We start from the raw sequence: 14,951 nt of genomic DNA, 5'->3' as shown, positions 1-14,951 counted from the left end.
TAAATTGTACCTCTAACATGCTGCATTATTAAAAATATGAATGTTTAATTAAGAATGGAGCTGAAAGCAGTTACATTAATGCACTTTTGATTGAACATGAACAGTTTAGACACAAATCTGACGAAATAATAGGTTGGTAAGTAATGTGCACCGGCTGCAGTGTACCAACAGCTCCTCTTGCACATGTTGCACATGGCTTTGCTTTTGTCCAGCTCTTTGCTGTCTTTGCTGTGCCCCCCATCCAAGTGGGGTCACTGAATGGTTTGACGAGTATGAAAATGATGTGAATTATATGCTATTGTGGTCACAGTCAACAGATCTCAGCCTGGTTGGACACCTACAGACAGTGCTCTCCACCACCAGCATCAAAACAGCTTATGATGTCTTATTCAAATATTTTTATTTCATCTATTCAAATGAGTTTTTATTGTTTTTAATGTCATTTTTTAATGTATTTCCAAGCCTCCGTGAAGCACTTTGAATTTCCTTGTGTCTGAATGGTGCTATATAAATAGACTTGCGTGGCCTTATGAGGGAATATCTTTCTGAAGACTGGTGTTCATCCCTCTAGTAGAGTTCAAGACTTGTAGAATCAATGCCAAGGAGCACTGAAGCTGTTCTGGGGGCCTGTGGTAGCCTAACACCTTACTAAGACACTTGATGTTGGTTTTCCTTTAATTTGTCACCCGTCTGTATATTCCAATATCCCAGCTTGTCAATATCCAACTAGCGACACACTCACCTGTCTTTCTTTGCCGCCTTCCCTCTGCCACCTCATCAAATCTCCTCCTATTTGCCCATCCTTTATCATTCTTCTCCTCCTTCCATCCAATCTTTGCTTTTCCACCCTGCCCCATCATTCACAAGCTCCCCCATGTCTCTGTTTCTCCTCCACTTCTATTGCTTCAAATGAACATCTGCTGACTGGCCTGCTACTCCAATAACCTATTACACCCAGCAAGAAGCACTGAGACACACAGACAATGAGTGTGTTGGCATGCACAATAATATTTCATTTATATTCGGGATCCTCTGAAAACTGTTTATCAAAAGCCTGAATATAGCTACTATGTGCTGATACAAGCTGGCATATGAACAGCGTACCCCATTGGCTTTCTCAGCTTGGAGTCGTTGAGCTTCACGCACTTCCACACAGTGATGAGTAGCAGAATAAAGCAACACTAGTGAACACAGTGGGAAAACTGTAAAATGTCTGTCTCCATGAACACTGCGTCCAACACGAGGCCTTAGCTGGAATAACATCATATTCAGAATATTAATGTTCACGCACACTCACTGACTGACACATACGCACACAGAGTCTTGGGTTGCAGAGGTGTATAGCGAGGTGGTGATAAGGACAGCTCTGTGACTGACAGGATCATTAAAACCACGAGCACCATACCACTTATCGCTGCACTTGACACCTCATTCAGCATCCTGTGTGTGTTTCGTGTGTGCTCGTGCATTTCATCTCCTTAAGAGAGCTGAGATGGTTCAACTGCCCGGCATTTGTATGGAGATGTGCATTAGTCAGCCTCGACGGTACATCAGCTAGGTTTACGCCTACATCCTCCACAATAACAACACATCCCTTCATCCTCCTCCTGCTTGTTCTTGTTGACGCTGCTGCACCTCTCGACTGAACAACATGTATCAACATGGGCAGTTGTTCCATCTGCACACGCACGCGTGCGCGCACATACATACACATACACACACACACACACACGGTTTGAGCCAGAGTGTGCCTTTGCACCGCTGAACATAAATTTAAACATAAATTGCCTTGTCACTACAGCCTCCCTGCACCCAGCTGTCTCCAGTAAAATGAAGAACTGTATTGATGCTGTTATCAGGCGTCTCATTTTTACATTTTACAAAAATGTATCAACATTTATTTGTGAAGTTAGCCGAACTGACTGCATCTTTTAGTGATCGAAAGTGATTATCCAGTGGTCAGCATGTCTTAGCTAACTTCACATCCTAATCCAGCTAGAGAGCAGTCAAGATCTGACCAGCAGCTAAAACTAACAGACAGTAAACGACTGCTGGAATCCCTCAGTTATTTTTTAACAGAAACTGTTTTAATCACTTTAATTAGGAGCTCTGGACATTCAGGACTGAACATCAGCTTTTTCTCGTCAGCAGCTGAACTGAGAGCTGTCGTGATATCTGATATCCTTTAATTATCAGACATGATTTACTGGATGTTTGTCATTATTACTGTAAGTAGACAACAACACAGCATTCAAAACAAAATATGAAGCCACTTTTGAACGTAATGATCAGAATAATAAAACAGTCATTTCAAGTATGGCATTAATGTGGCTATCATCACGAGATGTGAGCAACAGCGAATTGGTCTGATTTTCTAAGCATAAATGAATCATCAAATCCTTTGGAAATGGCATGAGTCAAAATAGTGACTGAAGTATTTGTCAGTGACACAGTTAAGCCCTGATGAAACCAAAAGTGGAACTGACGTTATCTTTTAACCATATGATTTTATATTTTCCTAAAGGTTCTCCTTTGTTTGAAATAATCTAAACCCACAGGTTACAGTATGATTTGTATCACTCATGTACAGTTTTTACAGTATTGTTTATGTTTAAACTACTACTAGGCCCATATGACCCCCCTCCCTTACAATCCAGAGTCAAGCAGTGCTCACCAATGAACAAACATTCATACACCATGGTGTCCTGACTACTCAGCAGTAAACAACGTTGGCAGAAACCTGTGTCAGAATAAAACTTTCAGACTTTCACTGTCACCTCTTCCTCTACTTCTTTCCAATCCTGTTCTCTGGCCTCGTTACCTCCACAGCCTCGGCTTGTTCATTGATTCTTAGAAACTTGTTACATCCACCGTCTGTGACTTTTTTTTTTTCCCTATTTCCGCTGCCACTGGACACCTCTCTCACCACCTGCCTTTTTTGTTGCCTCCCTTTTGTCTATTGACTATTTTTATCTGCCAATGGAAGAGGATTTGAGGACGGTTTGAGTGGGTGTTCTTCTGCGAAATGCTCCGTCAAAGCTGCATACACGGGCATCCGTCTTAATCTATTTCATCATGCTGTAAAACACGCTTGCAATTAAATCCATAACTAGGTGGAACAAGTAGAGCATGCACACACAACCACACACAGAGACACTGCAGTTTGCTTGTCATACTGACACAGTCCATGAGTGAGTTTCCTGTCCGTCCTTCCATCACTCCATCTCTCTGTCTGTACACTGGGGTTTTAATTAAAGAACCACAGAGAAGCCTCATTACACAGAGAGGGAAGGAGAGACAGAAATAAGAGAGACAGAGGAAACAGACAGAGAGAGGAGATGGGGATCAGCAGAGAGAAGCCTGATCCCTTTGCAACTGAAATATTGAATATAATAATTCTAGACACAACCAGTTGTAGCAGGAATTAATCAAAGCACTGATTCATTAGCCAAGCCTCTTTATCAAAACCACTGAGTATTAGTGCCTATTTGTCTGATCACGCGTGTGTGTTCCTCATCTGTAGACTTCAAATTACCAAACTTAGAATACAAAGGAGATTGCTGTAGCCCTAATGTGTCCTCACACAAGGTTAGATCTTTCAAATTAACCTAGCAGACACAAGGTAATAGATATAAGCATGTTAAAATACTGTGAGACTCCAGCATACTGGCGTCCATTAATCAAGGTTTACATGCAATTAAATGCGCCAGTGATTCTGTTAAGTGACCTTCACGATGGCTCCAGTATACATAACTAGAATTGGGACAACTTGAATGCAGGCTTCCTATGCAATCTCTACTTCAAAAGCCTAGACCAGAGATTCTTCACAGCATATAAAGAGTAATGTGTATGCTGAACACACTCACTCAATTCCTGTGTTCCACATTTAAAATATACAAGCTTGATATGAAGACAGTACGCCCTGCGATGTTATGTGAAGCACCACACATGCTTGCTTTAATGCACTCTACACCGAGGAGAGTTGTGGACATTAAGGGTTTCATCCATTTTAGTTCAGTGACAAGTGAGAAAAAGGTTCATTTCCTTAATGAACCACATGAGGAAAAGTGAAGCTCTCCTCTAACTTAATACATCCAGCCATGAGATATTCAAGAGCAATCACAGATGGTCGCGAAATGAGGGCTGCTGTGCAAAAAATTTGGAGTTATTTGGCAAGTGAGCCTGCACACACTGCAGCATCTGAAGCCCATGTGGTGTTTTCTTTTGTCTCCAAGGTCTGTTTTCAAAAGAACCTGTCTAAATCTGTTTTCTGCTGCAAGTGCTGTATCTGGCCCGTCTTACACCAACAGCATGCACAAACAACAGGACCAGAATAAGTTTCAGTGCTCGTTGCTTTGACTGAAAGTTTTCTGCACAGTCAGAATGGGACATGACACCTGCTGAATGCATCAGAGTGAGTTCTGCATATCAACTAAAAACAGACCATGGGTAAGGACCCACATAAACAATAATTTTTCATCATTCAGTCTAAACTTTGTCCCAAAACCCGAGGTGAATCTTTCAAATATAGTATTTTCTTCAACCAGCAGTCAAATTCCCAAAAATATTCAGATTACAATAACATAACATAGCGGAAGCTGCAAATCCTCCACATCTGATAAACTACAACCAGTGAATCTTTGGAAGTTTCTAGTAATATTTGGCACAATCAATTATCAAAATATTTGCAGATTAATTCCTGCTGATCGACTGATTAATCAAAATGAAACATGGGTTTAACAAGAACTAAATAGTTTGCTACACAAATCTTTCAGATTGCTTCTTTCATTCAGTAGCACAGGAGAATAAAATACTCAAACACAAAGATATTTGGACTGTTCTTTCTTCAGTGTGCAGCAGTCATTCAGCTTCGGGGTTATGCCTTTGATCAACAATAACTGCCAATAAATTAATTTACCAGCTGTTTAAATGGCTTTTTTTGTTTCCTTTTGGGACTCACATTATACACAGTGCTCTCTTTGTTTTTGTCTTTGGTTGAATGTGATATGTTCTTCTTTAACCACAGCACTAAACATGTGAAAACGGTTTTTAAAATGTCATTACTATGATTATATCCCCTTAATATGTACTATTCTGATCTGACAGCAGCTACATCTTAGCAGAAAGAAAGGAAAGTGCCTGTTAGCTCACAGGCTAACGACTTCTGAGCATATCTATGAAATCTCTGAGCTGTTTTTATCTTTATCTGTTGAATAAAGAATATTGGCAGCTGCTTCCAAACATTGCCACAGATTCTGCTGGTAATTAATTAAAGAGCAGAAAAAAGATTTAGTGTCACTGTTCAGTGGCTACACCTGTGCTCGTGTCGGGGGTGGTGAGTTGCTACGCAGCTCCCAATTTGGCATTCGTTTTGTTTTTATGGGTCACCAGCCAAAAAAGTCTGAGAGAGCATCGCTGCTCCACGTCTGTCGGTATTCTGCTCCCACTGGTTTGACTAAAACCTCTCGAGACATATTCCCAATCCAACGCTAGAAGCTGCAGGCTGCCTATTCATGTACACACACGCACTGAGGCAGACTGTGGCACAAATCATTATGTTGCCATGCTGGGTGGAGGTTTCTATGGTGTTCCTTAAAGTCTACCAAGGCATGATGCAGCAAAATGCAAAACACCTCAAGTGCATGATGAGAGCCTCAGCGCTGGAAACAACCTGACTACACAGGGAAACAGGGGATTGTCTGATCCTATGTTTAAGCTTTTAAATGAGGGTTGGCAGGTGTCGGGGTCTGTGACAATACACACACACGCACGAAAACATGCATGGACACCAACCAATAGATTCTACCCTAGAAAAATACAATCGCACACACTCCCTCTCTCTCTCTCTCTCTCCAGGGACACTAAAATACCTCCAATTAGACGCGCCACAGAGCAACTGGGATGGGACCTGGAGCAAAGACACACACACACACACACACACACACAAACACACACACAAACACAGTCACACACGTGCACAGAAAGATCTGCGGCAGGCTCTCATTTAAGAGTCAGTGATGTGGAAAGGAAACATCTGGAAGGGAGGGAAGATGATTAGACAAGGAAACAAATGAAACAAAGACACGAGCACACAAAAATAACAACACAACTGTTGTCACCAAGAACACACACACACACACAAGCAGGTTTCAGTGTTTTCAAACTATATATTCTCAAAAGCTTTCTGAAAGGATAGCAACTTGTGTGTCATATGCCATATGCTGTTGGAGATGTTTTTTCTCTCCTCTGTAATATCTCCTTTCCCAAAAGATACCCAAAAAAAAAATAAGTGTGTATGTGACACTGTGTATGTGTCTGGGTTATCCTGAGGTCAGGCTGAGTCAGACGCGACACGAGTCTATTCCTCAGCTCCTGACAAAGGCCACTCTGTCACTTCTCAGGGCTGCGGGGCGACAAGCCCTGTCTGATAGAGGCAGAGGAGAAAAGAGGATATACAGGAGAAATGGCAGTGACGTAAAATCGCAGACACCGGGGGAGTCTCCAACAGGAGGCGTAATCAAACTCAGACAGACTCTCCTCCAATCACCAAGCCGAGGTAATCAAACTCAGACTCCCACACCCTCCCCAATACACACATGCAATGATTAAGGTTATGAAAGGATATAAAGTTATTTTACAATGTATTTATGCACTTGGAGCCAATCGGTCCCTCAGCTCTCTTCTCAGCGGATCCTTCTGTGTTCCTCCTGCGTCACTGCCTCGTCTCACCGTCTCAGCTTTATGATTGCTCTTCTCTCTATTTGTGCTCAACTCAGCAACATCATTGCATACAGTGTTTGAGAAAATAACAGATTGCCTCTGTTCTTTATTCAGCCGAATCAAATTTATAACGCAAATCATTACTGTGCGCAACTATGAAGCGAGTTTGACATTTTCAAACAACTTCTTCCAACTTTCTTGTATTCAAGAGAACTTATTTCTAGAAACTTTGTTAGCAGGAGTTTGCATTGGCATCTGCCATACAGTAATTATGGAGGTACTGTATGTGGAGCATTTTAAAGGGAAACGCCACAGATTTTATCCATCAAGATCAGTTCAGCAGTCAGAACATCTCTGCCTTTTAAGAAAAATCTGAGTCTCAACTTCATGGAAGTGAAACAGAAAACCGCTGGAGTTCCCTTTTAAAAGGAAGCATGCATGTTATAGTCTGAGCTATTTTTTGCAGTTCAGCAATCACTAACAAGCGTGACATTGCTGTCCTCACCATAGGAAAGATAAAGGCAGCTGATCAACTATTGAGCTCAAAGCTGAGATTGCACTTAAAGTGCCACAGTAATTATATCAGCATATATGCGTCCGTCACGTCCCCCTACCCACTCTTTCTTCTCTTATCCTGCCTTCTCTTCTTCTCCTCCTGTCTGCCCTGCATGCCCTCCCCTCTCCCCTCTTCTCGTTCCATATGTTAGATCCATTCATGTGGGATTATTTTCATCACTCTTCCACTTCTTTATCTCACGGTGTCTAATGGCTCGAGCCATTTGTCTCATTGCTTTATTCCGTAAAGTGCATGTGTTTGATGATGTCCAGATAATGCTGAGTAATCTCTGGGCATGTATCTTTTACACATGTGTATGTTTGCATGTCTGTGTGCTTTTATGTGTGTGTGAGTGTGTACGTCTGTCTCTCTAGCGAACACTCTGCTCTCTCTTTGGGGATATTTTGCCGCCGTTATGGTCTGAAGTACAAATCTACAAAGACCTCCACAGCTGTGAACTGAAGAGAAGCACACAGACACACACACACACACACACACACACAGTCTCGTGGGTAACAGGGAGACTGACTGCTGTTTTGAGTGGCAGGCTGAGGTGTGTGTGAACGTGTGAATGTGTGTGTATTAAAGAGAAGAAGGGAGGGAGAAATGATGTCAGGTATGCGTGGAGCTTAATTAATTGGAGTAGAGATCCTCATCTCCCAGACACAGAAATACCCTGAGGCCATTAGAGCTCAGTTTCTCTAATGCAAACACACACTGAATCAAACGTGTGTATACTGTAACTAAATGACCAGACGTGCACCTTGAGGCTGACCCTCCCTCCCTGGTGTTGCTGCGTTGATGCACTTTACTGCACTGACTTCATATTTGGACGCCTTGTACGGCACATGTTCATCTTTGAATATGTAAATTCAAACTTCTGTGTAATTTGTGCTGTTCTTTCTGCAGATGACGACCAACTGAAACTGTCTCCTGTAACACCATATGTTGTCGGTGGCGATAAAAAGCTCCAGGAGCTGTTTATTTTAGAGGCAGGCTGTACTTCCAGCGATTACAGTGTGTGACCTCTCACCAAGCTGTTGAGCTGCTATCAATTGTGGCTGTTGCAGCTCAACCAGGGATGACATTTAGTGCTTTTTATTTTCAGCAGTCAGGGCCACACTTACAGGATAGCGGTCAGGGACATGCAGATAATGGCTTTGTCAAGTAGGCAGGTCGTACAGCTCGCGAGGTACCAGTTCTCCTGGCTCTTACACTCTTTGTGGATTAGCCAAAAGATTTTGACAGAGAATAGTGTCGCAGCATGTATGTGACAGATTGTACAAATGTGACTGAACCGTAACTGTTAATGCCTGTGCTGGTGTGTGTTTGTGCGTGCGTGTGTGTGTGTGTGTGTGCTTGTGGGAAGGAAACATACAAAGAGATTTTTTTCTCAAGCAGTCCTGACAGTAACAGGTTGTTGGTCATATCCCCAGTCTGCACCCTGTGACTCACTTCATTAATTCTTTGTTTTCTCTCTCTCTTTCTCTACCAGTCCTCTTTCTTGCTTGTTCTTCTCTGCTGAGCACAATGTTCGAATCAAAGTGAGAGAGGGAAGAATAGAAAATAGGTATCTCATTTATTCTGCAGAATAAATGAAAAGACAGACAACATTTTTAGAAATGGAAAATTTGACTGACAGCTACGAACTTCAGCCTTCAGATCCTGTATAGGCTGCTTAATAGAATGGGAAAGAGAGGAGACAGGAAAGGACGAAGTACAAATGAACAAAAAAAACATAATTTGCTGAGTTCATTCACATGTTTTCTTGTCAGTTAACCTGCTGAACTGCTCATCACTTGAGTTCACTTTAATTTAATCTCATTTAATCTCATCTATGCCAGGATCCTGTTTGTGGACTTCAGCTCTGCCTTCAACACCATCATCCCGGCTCTGCTGCAGGACAAGCTCTCCCAGCTGAGCGTGCCTGACTCCACCTGCAGGTGGATCACCGACTTCCTGTCTGACAGGAGGCAGCACGTGAAGCTAGGAAAGCACGTGTCTGACTCCCAGACCATCAGCACTGGATCCCCGCAAGGCTGCGTTCTTTCTCCTCTGCTCTTCTCCCTGTACACCAACACCTGCACCTCCAGCCATCAGTCTGTCAAGCTCCTGAAGTTTGCAGACGACACCACTCTCATTGGACTCATCTCTGATGGTGATGAGTCTGCCTACAGGTGGGAGACTGAGCGTCTGGTGACCTGGTGCAGGCAGAACAACCTAGAGCTAAACGCTCTGAAGACAGTGGAAATGATAGTGGACTTCAGGAAGAGCCCAGCCCCACGCACCCCCATCACCCTGTGTGACTCCCCCGTGGCTACCGTGGAGCATTTTCGCTTCTTGGGAACCACCATCACACAGGATCTCAAATGGGAGCTAAACATCAGCTCCCTCATCAAAAAAGCTCAGCAGAGGATGTATTTCCTGAGGCAATTGAAGAAGTTCAACCTGCCAAGGACTATGATGGTGAACTTCTACATCTCCATCATTGAGTCCATACTCACCTCCTCCATCACCATCTGATACGCTGCTGCCACGGAGAGGGACAATAACAGACTGCAGCGTATCATCCACTCTGCTGAGAAGGTGATTGGCTGCAATCTTCCGTCCCTCCAGGACCTGTACGCCTCAAGGACTCTGAGGCGTGCAGGGAAGATTGTAGCTGACTCCTCCCACTCTGGACACAAACTCTTTGAGACACTCCCCTCTGGCAGGAGGCTGCGGTCCTTCAGGACCAAAACCTCTCGCCACAAAAATAGCTTCTTCCCATCTGCTATTAGCCTCATCAACAAGGCTAGAGAGCCCCACTGTTGCTGATCAATTGCATCAATCACCAGAAAAAATTCCTTGTATGTGAAAACATACTTGGCAATAAAACTGATTCTGATTCTGATTCTGATTCTGATTAAACTAAATTAATTCTTTTTTTCCCTTACATTTCCTTCCTGGAAACCTTGGCTTCTTTCACCTAACAATGATACAGACATGCACTGTGCCCTATGTGTAAAGTGTGGCTCTTAGTATAACAGAGAATATTGTGATTTGTAAAAACCAAAATTATCAATACAGAAATCATTTAAAATTCCTAATCTACCATTAGATTTTCTTGTAAGAGTCAGGCCTGACAATTAACCACACAAAAAGAAGACTGATGAGAAAATAAACCAAGAAGAAATACCTACTGTTTCCATGTTTCGTTGTTTGTTTCCTCTTGTCTTTTCTCTTTCACATCATGCCCTTTTTTTGCATCATTTTGACTGTTTTGTTTGTCCTCCCAGTTTGTATGTAATTCCTTTTTCCTCTTCTCCTCCCCAGCCTCAATAACAACTAACTGAATCAAATATGCTGTTTTATAGCAAAGGATATTTGCCCAAGAAATCTTTATTGTAGAAAACCTCAATAATAAACAGACACACACACGCACACGCTGATGTTTATGGCTGAAGACTGATCAGTGAAGCCTAACTATACCCATACCATTCCTAAAAAAAACACCCAAGGGAGCACTCCACACTGACAGCTGTAACAAGGTACCGTGCGTATATTTATGTGATTGTGTGTCAGTGTGTGTGCATTTGTGACAAAGGATACCAAAGTATACAACCCTGTAAAGAGAATCTAATTAAAAGTCTATGGAGCCGCAAGGGGTATAGCGCTCCCTCCCTCTATCATTTAACTATAGTGAACACTCCAGCTGAAGGACTGTTGGGCTGTGGACTCTCTACTGTGGCCTCTGAGGAGAAACGATAGAGATGGAAAGAAGGAATGTGAGTCACCGGTTAAGGCTGTGACAGAGGCAGAAGCGCCGGACTTCGCAGTTCTTGTGAGTGAAGCCTGTTTGATGAAATGGCTGCTTGTCATTTACTATTAACAAACCAGAGACAGTGTTTCTAAATTAAAAGGGAGCTGCACTGACTTGACCCACGACAATTAAAAGACAATCAAGAACTGTAATTTTAATATGTTTTTAATACCAAGAGCCTGTAAACTCACCAATAATCAGGACCGACACTGGTGTCCTGCACATGGGCTTTATCTATCTACTACTGACACATGTAAAGGACTGTGTCTGTTAGAACTGCTGGTAACGGTTCAGTGAGCGCTAAAGCTTGAGTCAAACCTGCAGACTGGCTGAAATCTACAGAGCATGTAAAGATTGTTTCCACTAACTTTGATTTCTTAGTCTTAGACTGTCAGGAAACAGCATCAACCTTCTTACATAGTAAATAGACAATAGACAGCAAACGTAATGACTTGTCTGGCAAAATATAGACAGATATGCTTTTAAAACTTTAGGTCTAGCAAATCTTTTATCAAATAGTGATGTCTCTCGTCACTCTTCTTTTTTTTAACAATATAAGCAAAACAGTAAATAAGCAAACTTCACATTTGTAGCCAGAGCTGACTGTTGCTTTTAATAGACAAATGTCAGATTATATCAGTGCTGGAAGTAACTTGTTAAAAGCTAAAATAAAATGTGGTGTTTACTGGTGAATGCCCTCTCTGCAGGCCAGTTTGTGTTCTTGGCCAAAAATTATTTGTGGATTTAAAGAAACACAACTCGCATCACCACTTGACATCACTTAACTATTGTGAGTGGACAATGTTTTTTTTTGTTTTTTTGTTTTTTTTTTATCTGAGTGATGGTTGTTAACTGTGTCAAGTTTCAGTTGTTTGAATCTGCCAGTTAAACATTGATTCTTGTGATATCAACAATTTAAGCTGAACTTAATGGTTCAGAATCACTACCTTCAGTATCTGGATCAGGTAGTTACAAACAGTAGTCTGTCAGATAGGTATTTTTTATTTTCTGCTGGCATATACCCTTCTCCACAAAAATTAGCAGGTATAAGCAGATTTTTAAACGCAGGTAAACCCACTAATAAATTGACCCATTTTCCACTGCCAGTCGGGTTCGCCTTTCTGTTGAGACTGAGGACACACACACACACAGAAGCAGAGCAGAGAAAGTGGGCTGCTAGCCGTTGTGCAAACTGGTCTGAAAGTTTCACTCAGACAGAGCACAGCCTCCACCTGGGATACAAACTGCTGCTACGCATCTCCTCCACTCACTGAACAGAGTAGAGGCAGAGACAGGTGAGCCGCTCACTCGCTCGCAGGGCAGCACTAAGCAGCTAAGATTTGTCCCAAAAAAAAGTCACGACAGGGGTCTGAAAAGAAAAACTGTCTGCTGTTAAAGTCATCTGCTGAAGTAATGGAAAATGTTTGTGCCAAATCATTGTTTTTAAAAGAGCAACGGCCAATTGGAAAAGTCCAACAGTTGGCCGACCAATGGTGTAAGTCCCTCACGCACTCACTCACTCACTCACTCACTCACTCACTCACTCACTCACTCACTCACTCACTGTATGTATGATGTAGCACTAAAGCGTTAAATAAAATCTAATAATAAGCAAGGAGCAATTTCTCAAAGAGTCTGAGGATCTTCTAAACTGATTATTGCATAGACTCTGTTTCGGTGTGTGATTTAAATATACCCCATAGTTTCATAGTAGACTACACTGACTGATGTTTTGAATGCACCCTGCTAATTAGTCAGGTTGCTTGTTTTCTCCCAAAGCCTTTCGAATCAGTCAGAATGCTTATTTTTACCCGAGATGCTCAGGTAGACGGCAGGACTCGTCACGTTCTCTCCCGTCATCTCGTTCACGGCCTCCAAATGGTAACGTCCTGCGTCCGTCGCAGCGGTTGCCAGGACAACCAGCTGATTGTCCGAAGTGATTGCTCTGTAGGACACAAACAGAACACACAGAGAACAAGGGATTAGAAAACACAGGAACCACAACTCAGAGGAAAACATGCCTCGATCCAGCGTTGCTCCGTCTCAGACAAGAGCACTGCTCAAACTAAGACTCTGACAAGAGCAGAGTATTTGGTACATGGATCATTTAGAATTCATAAGGGGGGGAGGAAACATTGAATATAAGCATCAGAAAGGAAAGAGGATTCTGGGAGCTTAAATAAATCTCTCCTCCTCTCTCAGATTGATATCTGGCTCATTTTGTGTCTCTCATTCTTCTGGCCATTCTCGCCATTTGTGCATTATCTTCTGTTCTTCCGTCTTTTCACTGATCCATCCTCATTTCCCCATGTACCCGCAGCAATCAATACAGCACAAACATACAGAACAAGCACACACAATCACAAACACGGGATCTAACTGTCCACACATGAGCACACACAGATGAGAAACAATCACTTACAAACAGACTTTTGTGTTGCTGCTGCTTTTAAGGGGAGCATAATAGGCAGAGTTGATTTTGGAGGGAGACGGTGTGGATAGGGAGGAGGACAACTGTGGGGAGCTGAGGAGGGTAAAAAATAGATTTGTAAGGCTCAGATTTTCATGTGTTTGAACTTGTCTGTCTGGGAACAGATGCTGCAAGGCAGGAAGCACAGGTTGATGTTTTTAGTGATGCGACTTGTGTTTTCTGGATCCCCCAATATTCTAACCTGAGAGGCGGCTCTGAAATAAAATCAATACGACCAAAGGGAGAATAAAGCATATTAAAGTGAAATGAGTGTCTTTTATTCTTATAGACTCTGTTTTTGTGTCCCCGCAACACAATTACACAGAGACTGTATTCTGTGGTCAGATTGTAAGGCTGTGCAAGACAAACGTGCTTTGGGCTCCACGGATAAGAAATAAAAGAAGAAAAGATATGTAATGATTGGGAATACTGCACATTATTATTTGGAAAAGAAATGATTTGGAACAAAACATCTGCATATGTGTGTATACGTGCATGTGTGTGTGTGTGCGTGTGTGTGTGTGTGTCTAAGACATTTTTCTATGAACATGGTTTAGCAGTGTTGAATTATCAGCAGTGGGTGAGCTCCTAAACAAGGCCTGCAGGGGCCATTTGGTGCCGGATGGACATGGTTTCCACCCCATTTAAATCTGACCACAAAGCAGCATGCCGCTTATTCCGAGTGGGACCAATGATTGTGTGTGGCAAGTGAGCAATAACACCATGTGTACCGACATCACTGTAAACAATACAGACTAATAAACGTGGATTTAACATGGCTTGTAGCAGCTGACAATGGATGGAAAAGGTACTGGACTGTCTCTGCCAACACCAAACAGCTGGAAAAGATTGAGTTAAAGTTTACTGCCTCGCTACTGTTTGATTATCAGATGATAGATAGCTGGTGTCATGGCTGCCACCTCATGTTCCATCTACATTCAGTTCAGGTGGTCACCCCACCCCCGCGGGCAGAACCACATGGAGAACAGCCAATACGACCTACCAGTATGCATGGCTTTAAGAAGGCTGTGGTGATGCACCCGTGAAGATCAGATTTATATCCAGCGAGCAAGTACATGGAGGTGTTTGTATGTGCATGGGAACTATTGACTGAACAGCATATTGATGGAGGAGAGGAGAGGAGAGGAGAGGAGAGGTGAGAAGTGAAGAGAAGAGAAGAGAAGAGAAGAGAAGAGAAGAGAAGAGAAGAGAAGAGAAGAGAAGAGAAGAGAAGAGAAGAGAAGAGAAGAGAAGAGATACAAACACACACTCACGTACAGACAGAATTCCTCAGGTCTAATTTTATTCCGGGTGATTTCCCAGGAGAACATCCACAACAGCCAGAGCCTCAACCCCAACACTGACACTCCATTTGTGTATGTCTGTGTGTGTATGTCGCTTTG

At 42.6% G+C, this 14,951-nt stretch overlaps 1 protein-coding gene across 5 annotated transcripts in view; it reads right to left on the bottom strand.

The window, feature by feature from the left end:
- Positions 1–14,951, bottom strand: part of sdk1b (sidekick cell adhesion molecule 1b) — a 231,808-nt gene that overhangs the window by 100,012 nt on the left and 116,845 nt on the right. For all 5 annotated transcript variants that reach the window (XM_071505374.1, XM_071505372.1, XM_071505373.1 and 2 more), the window contains one exon: positions 12,890–13,023. In XM_071505374.1, the coding sequence (XP_071361475.1) occupies positions 12,890–13,023 (134 nt within the window). The remainder of the gene's footprint in view (positions 1–12,889; positions 13,024–14,951) is intronic.

This window comes from Trachinotus anak, unplaced genomic scaffold (genome assembly GCF_046630095.1).
Source record: "Trachinotus anak isolate AG129_WGS33_773 ecotype Australia unplaced genomic scaffold, CSIRO_AGI_Tana_v1 ptg000019l, whole genome shotgun sequence".
NCBI lineage: Eukaryota > Metazoa > Chordata > Actinopteri > Carangiformes > Carangidae > Trachinotus > Trachinotus anak.
This window is presented reverse-complemented; position numbering and strand designations above follow the sequence as displayed.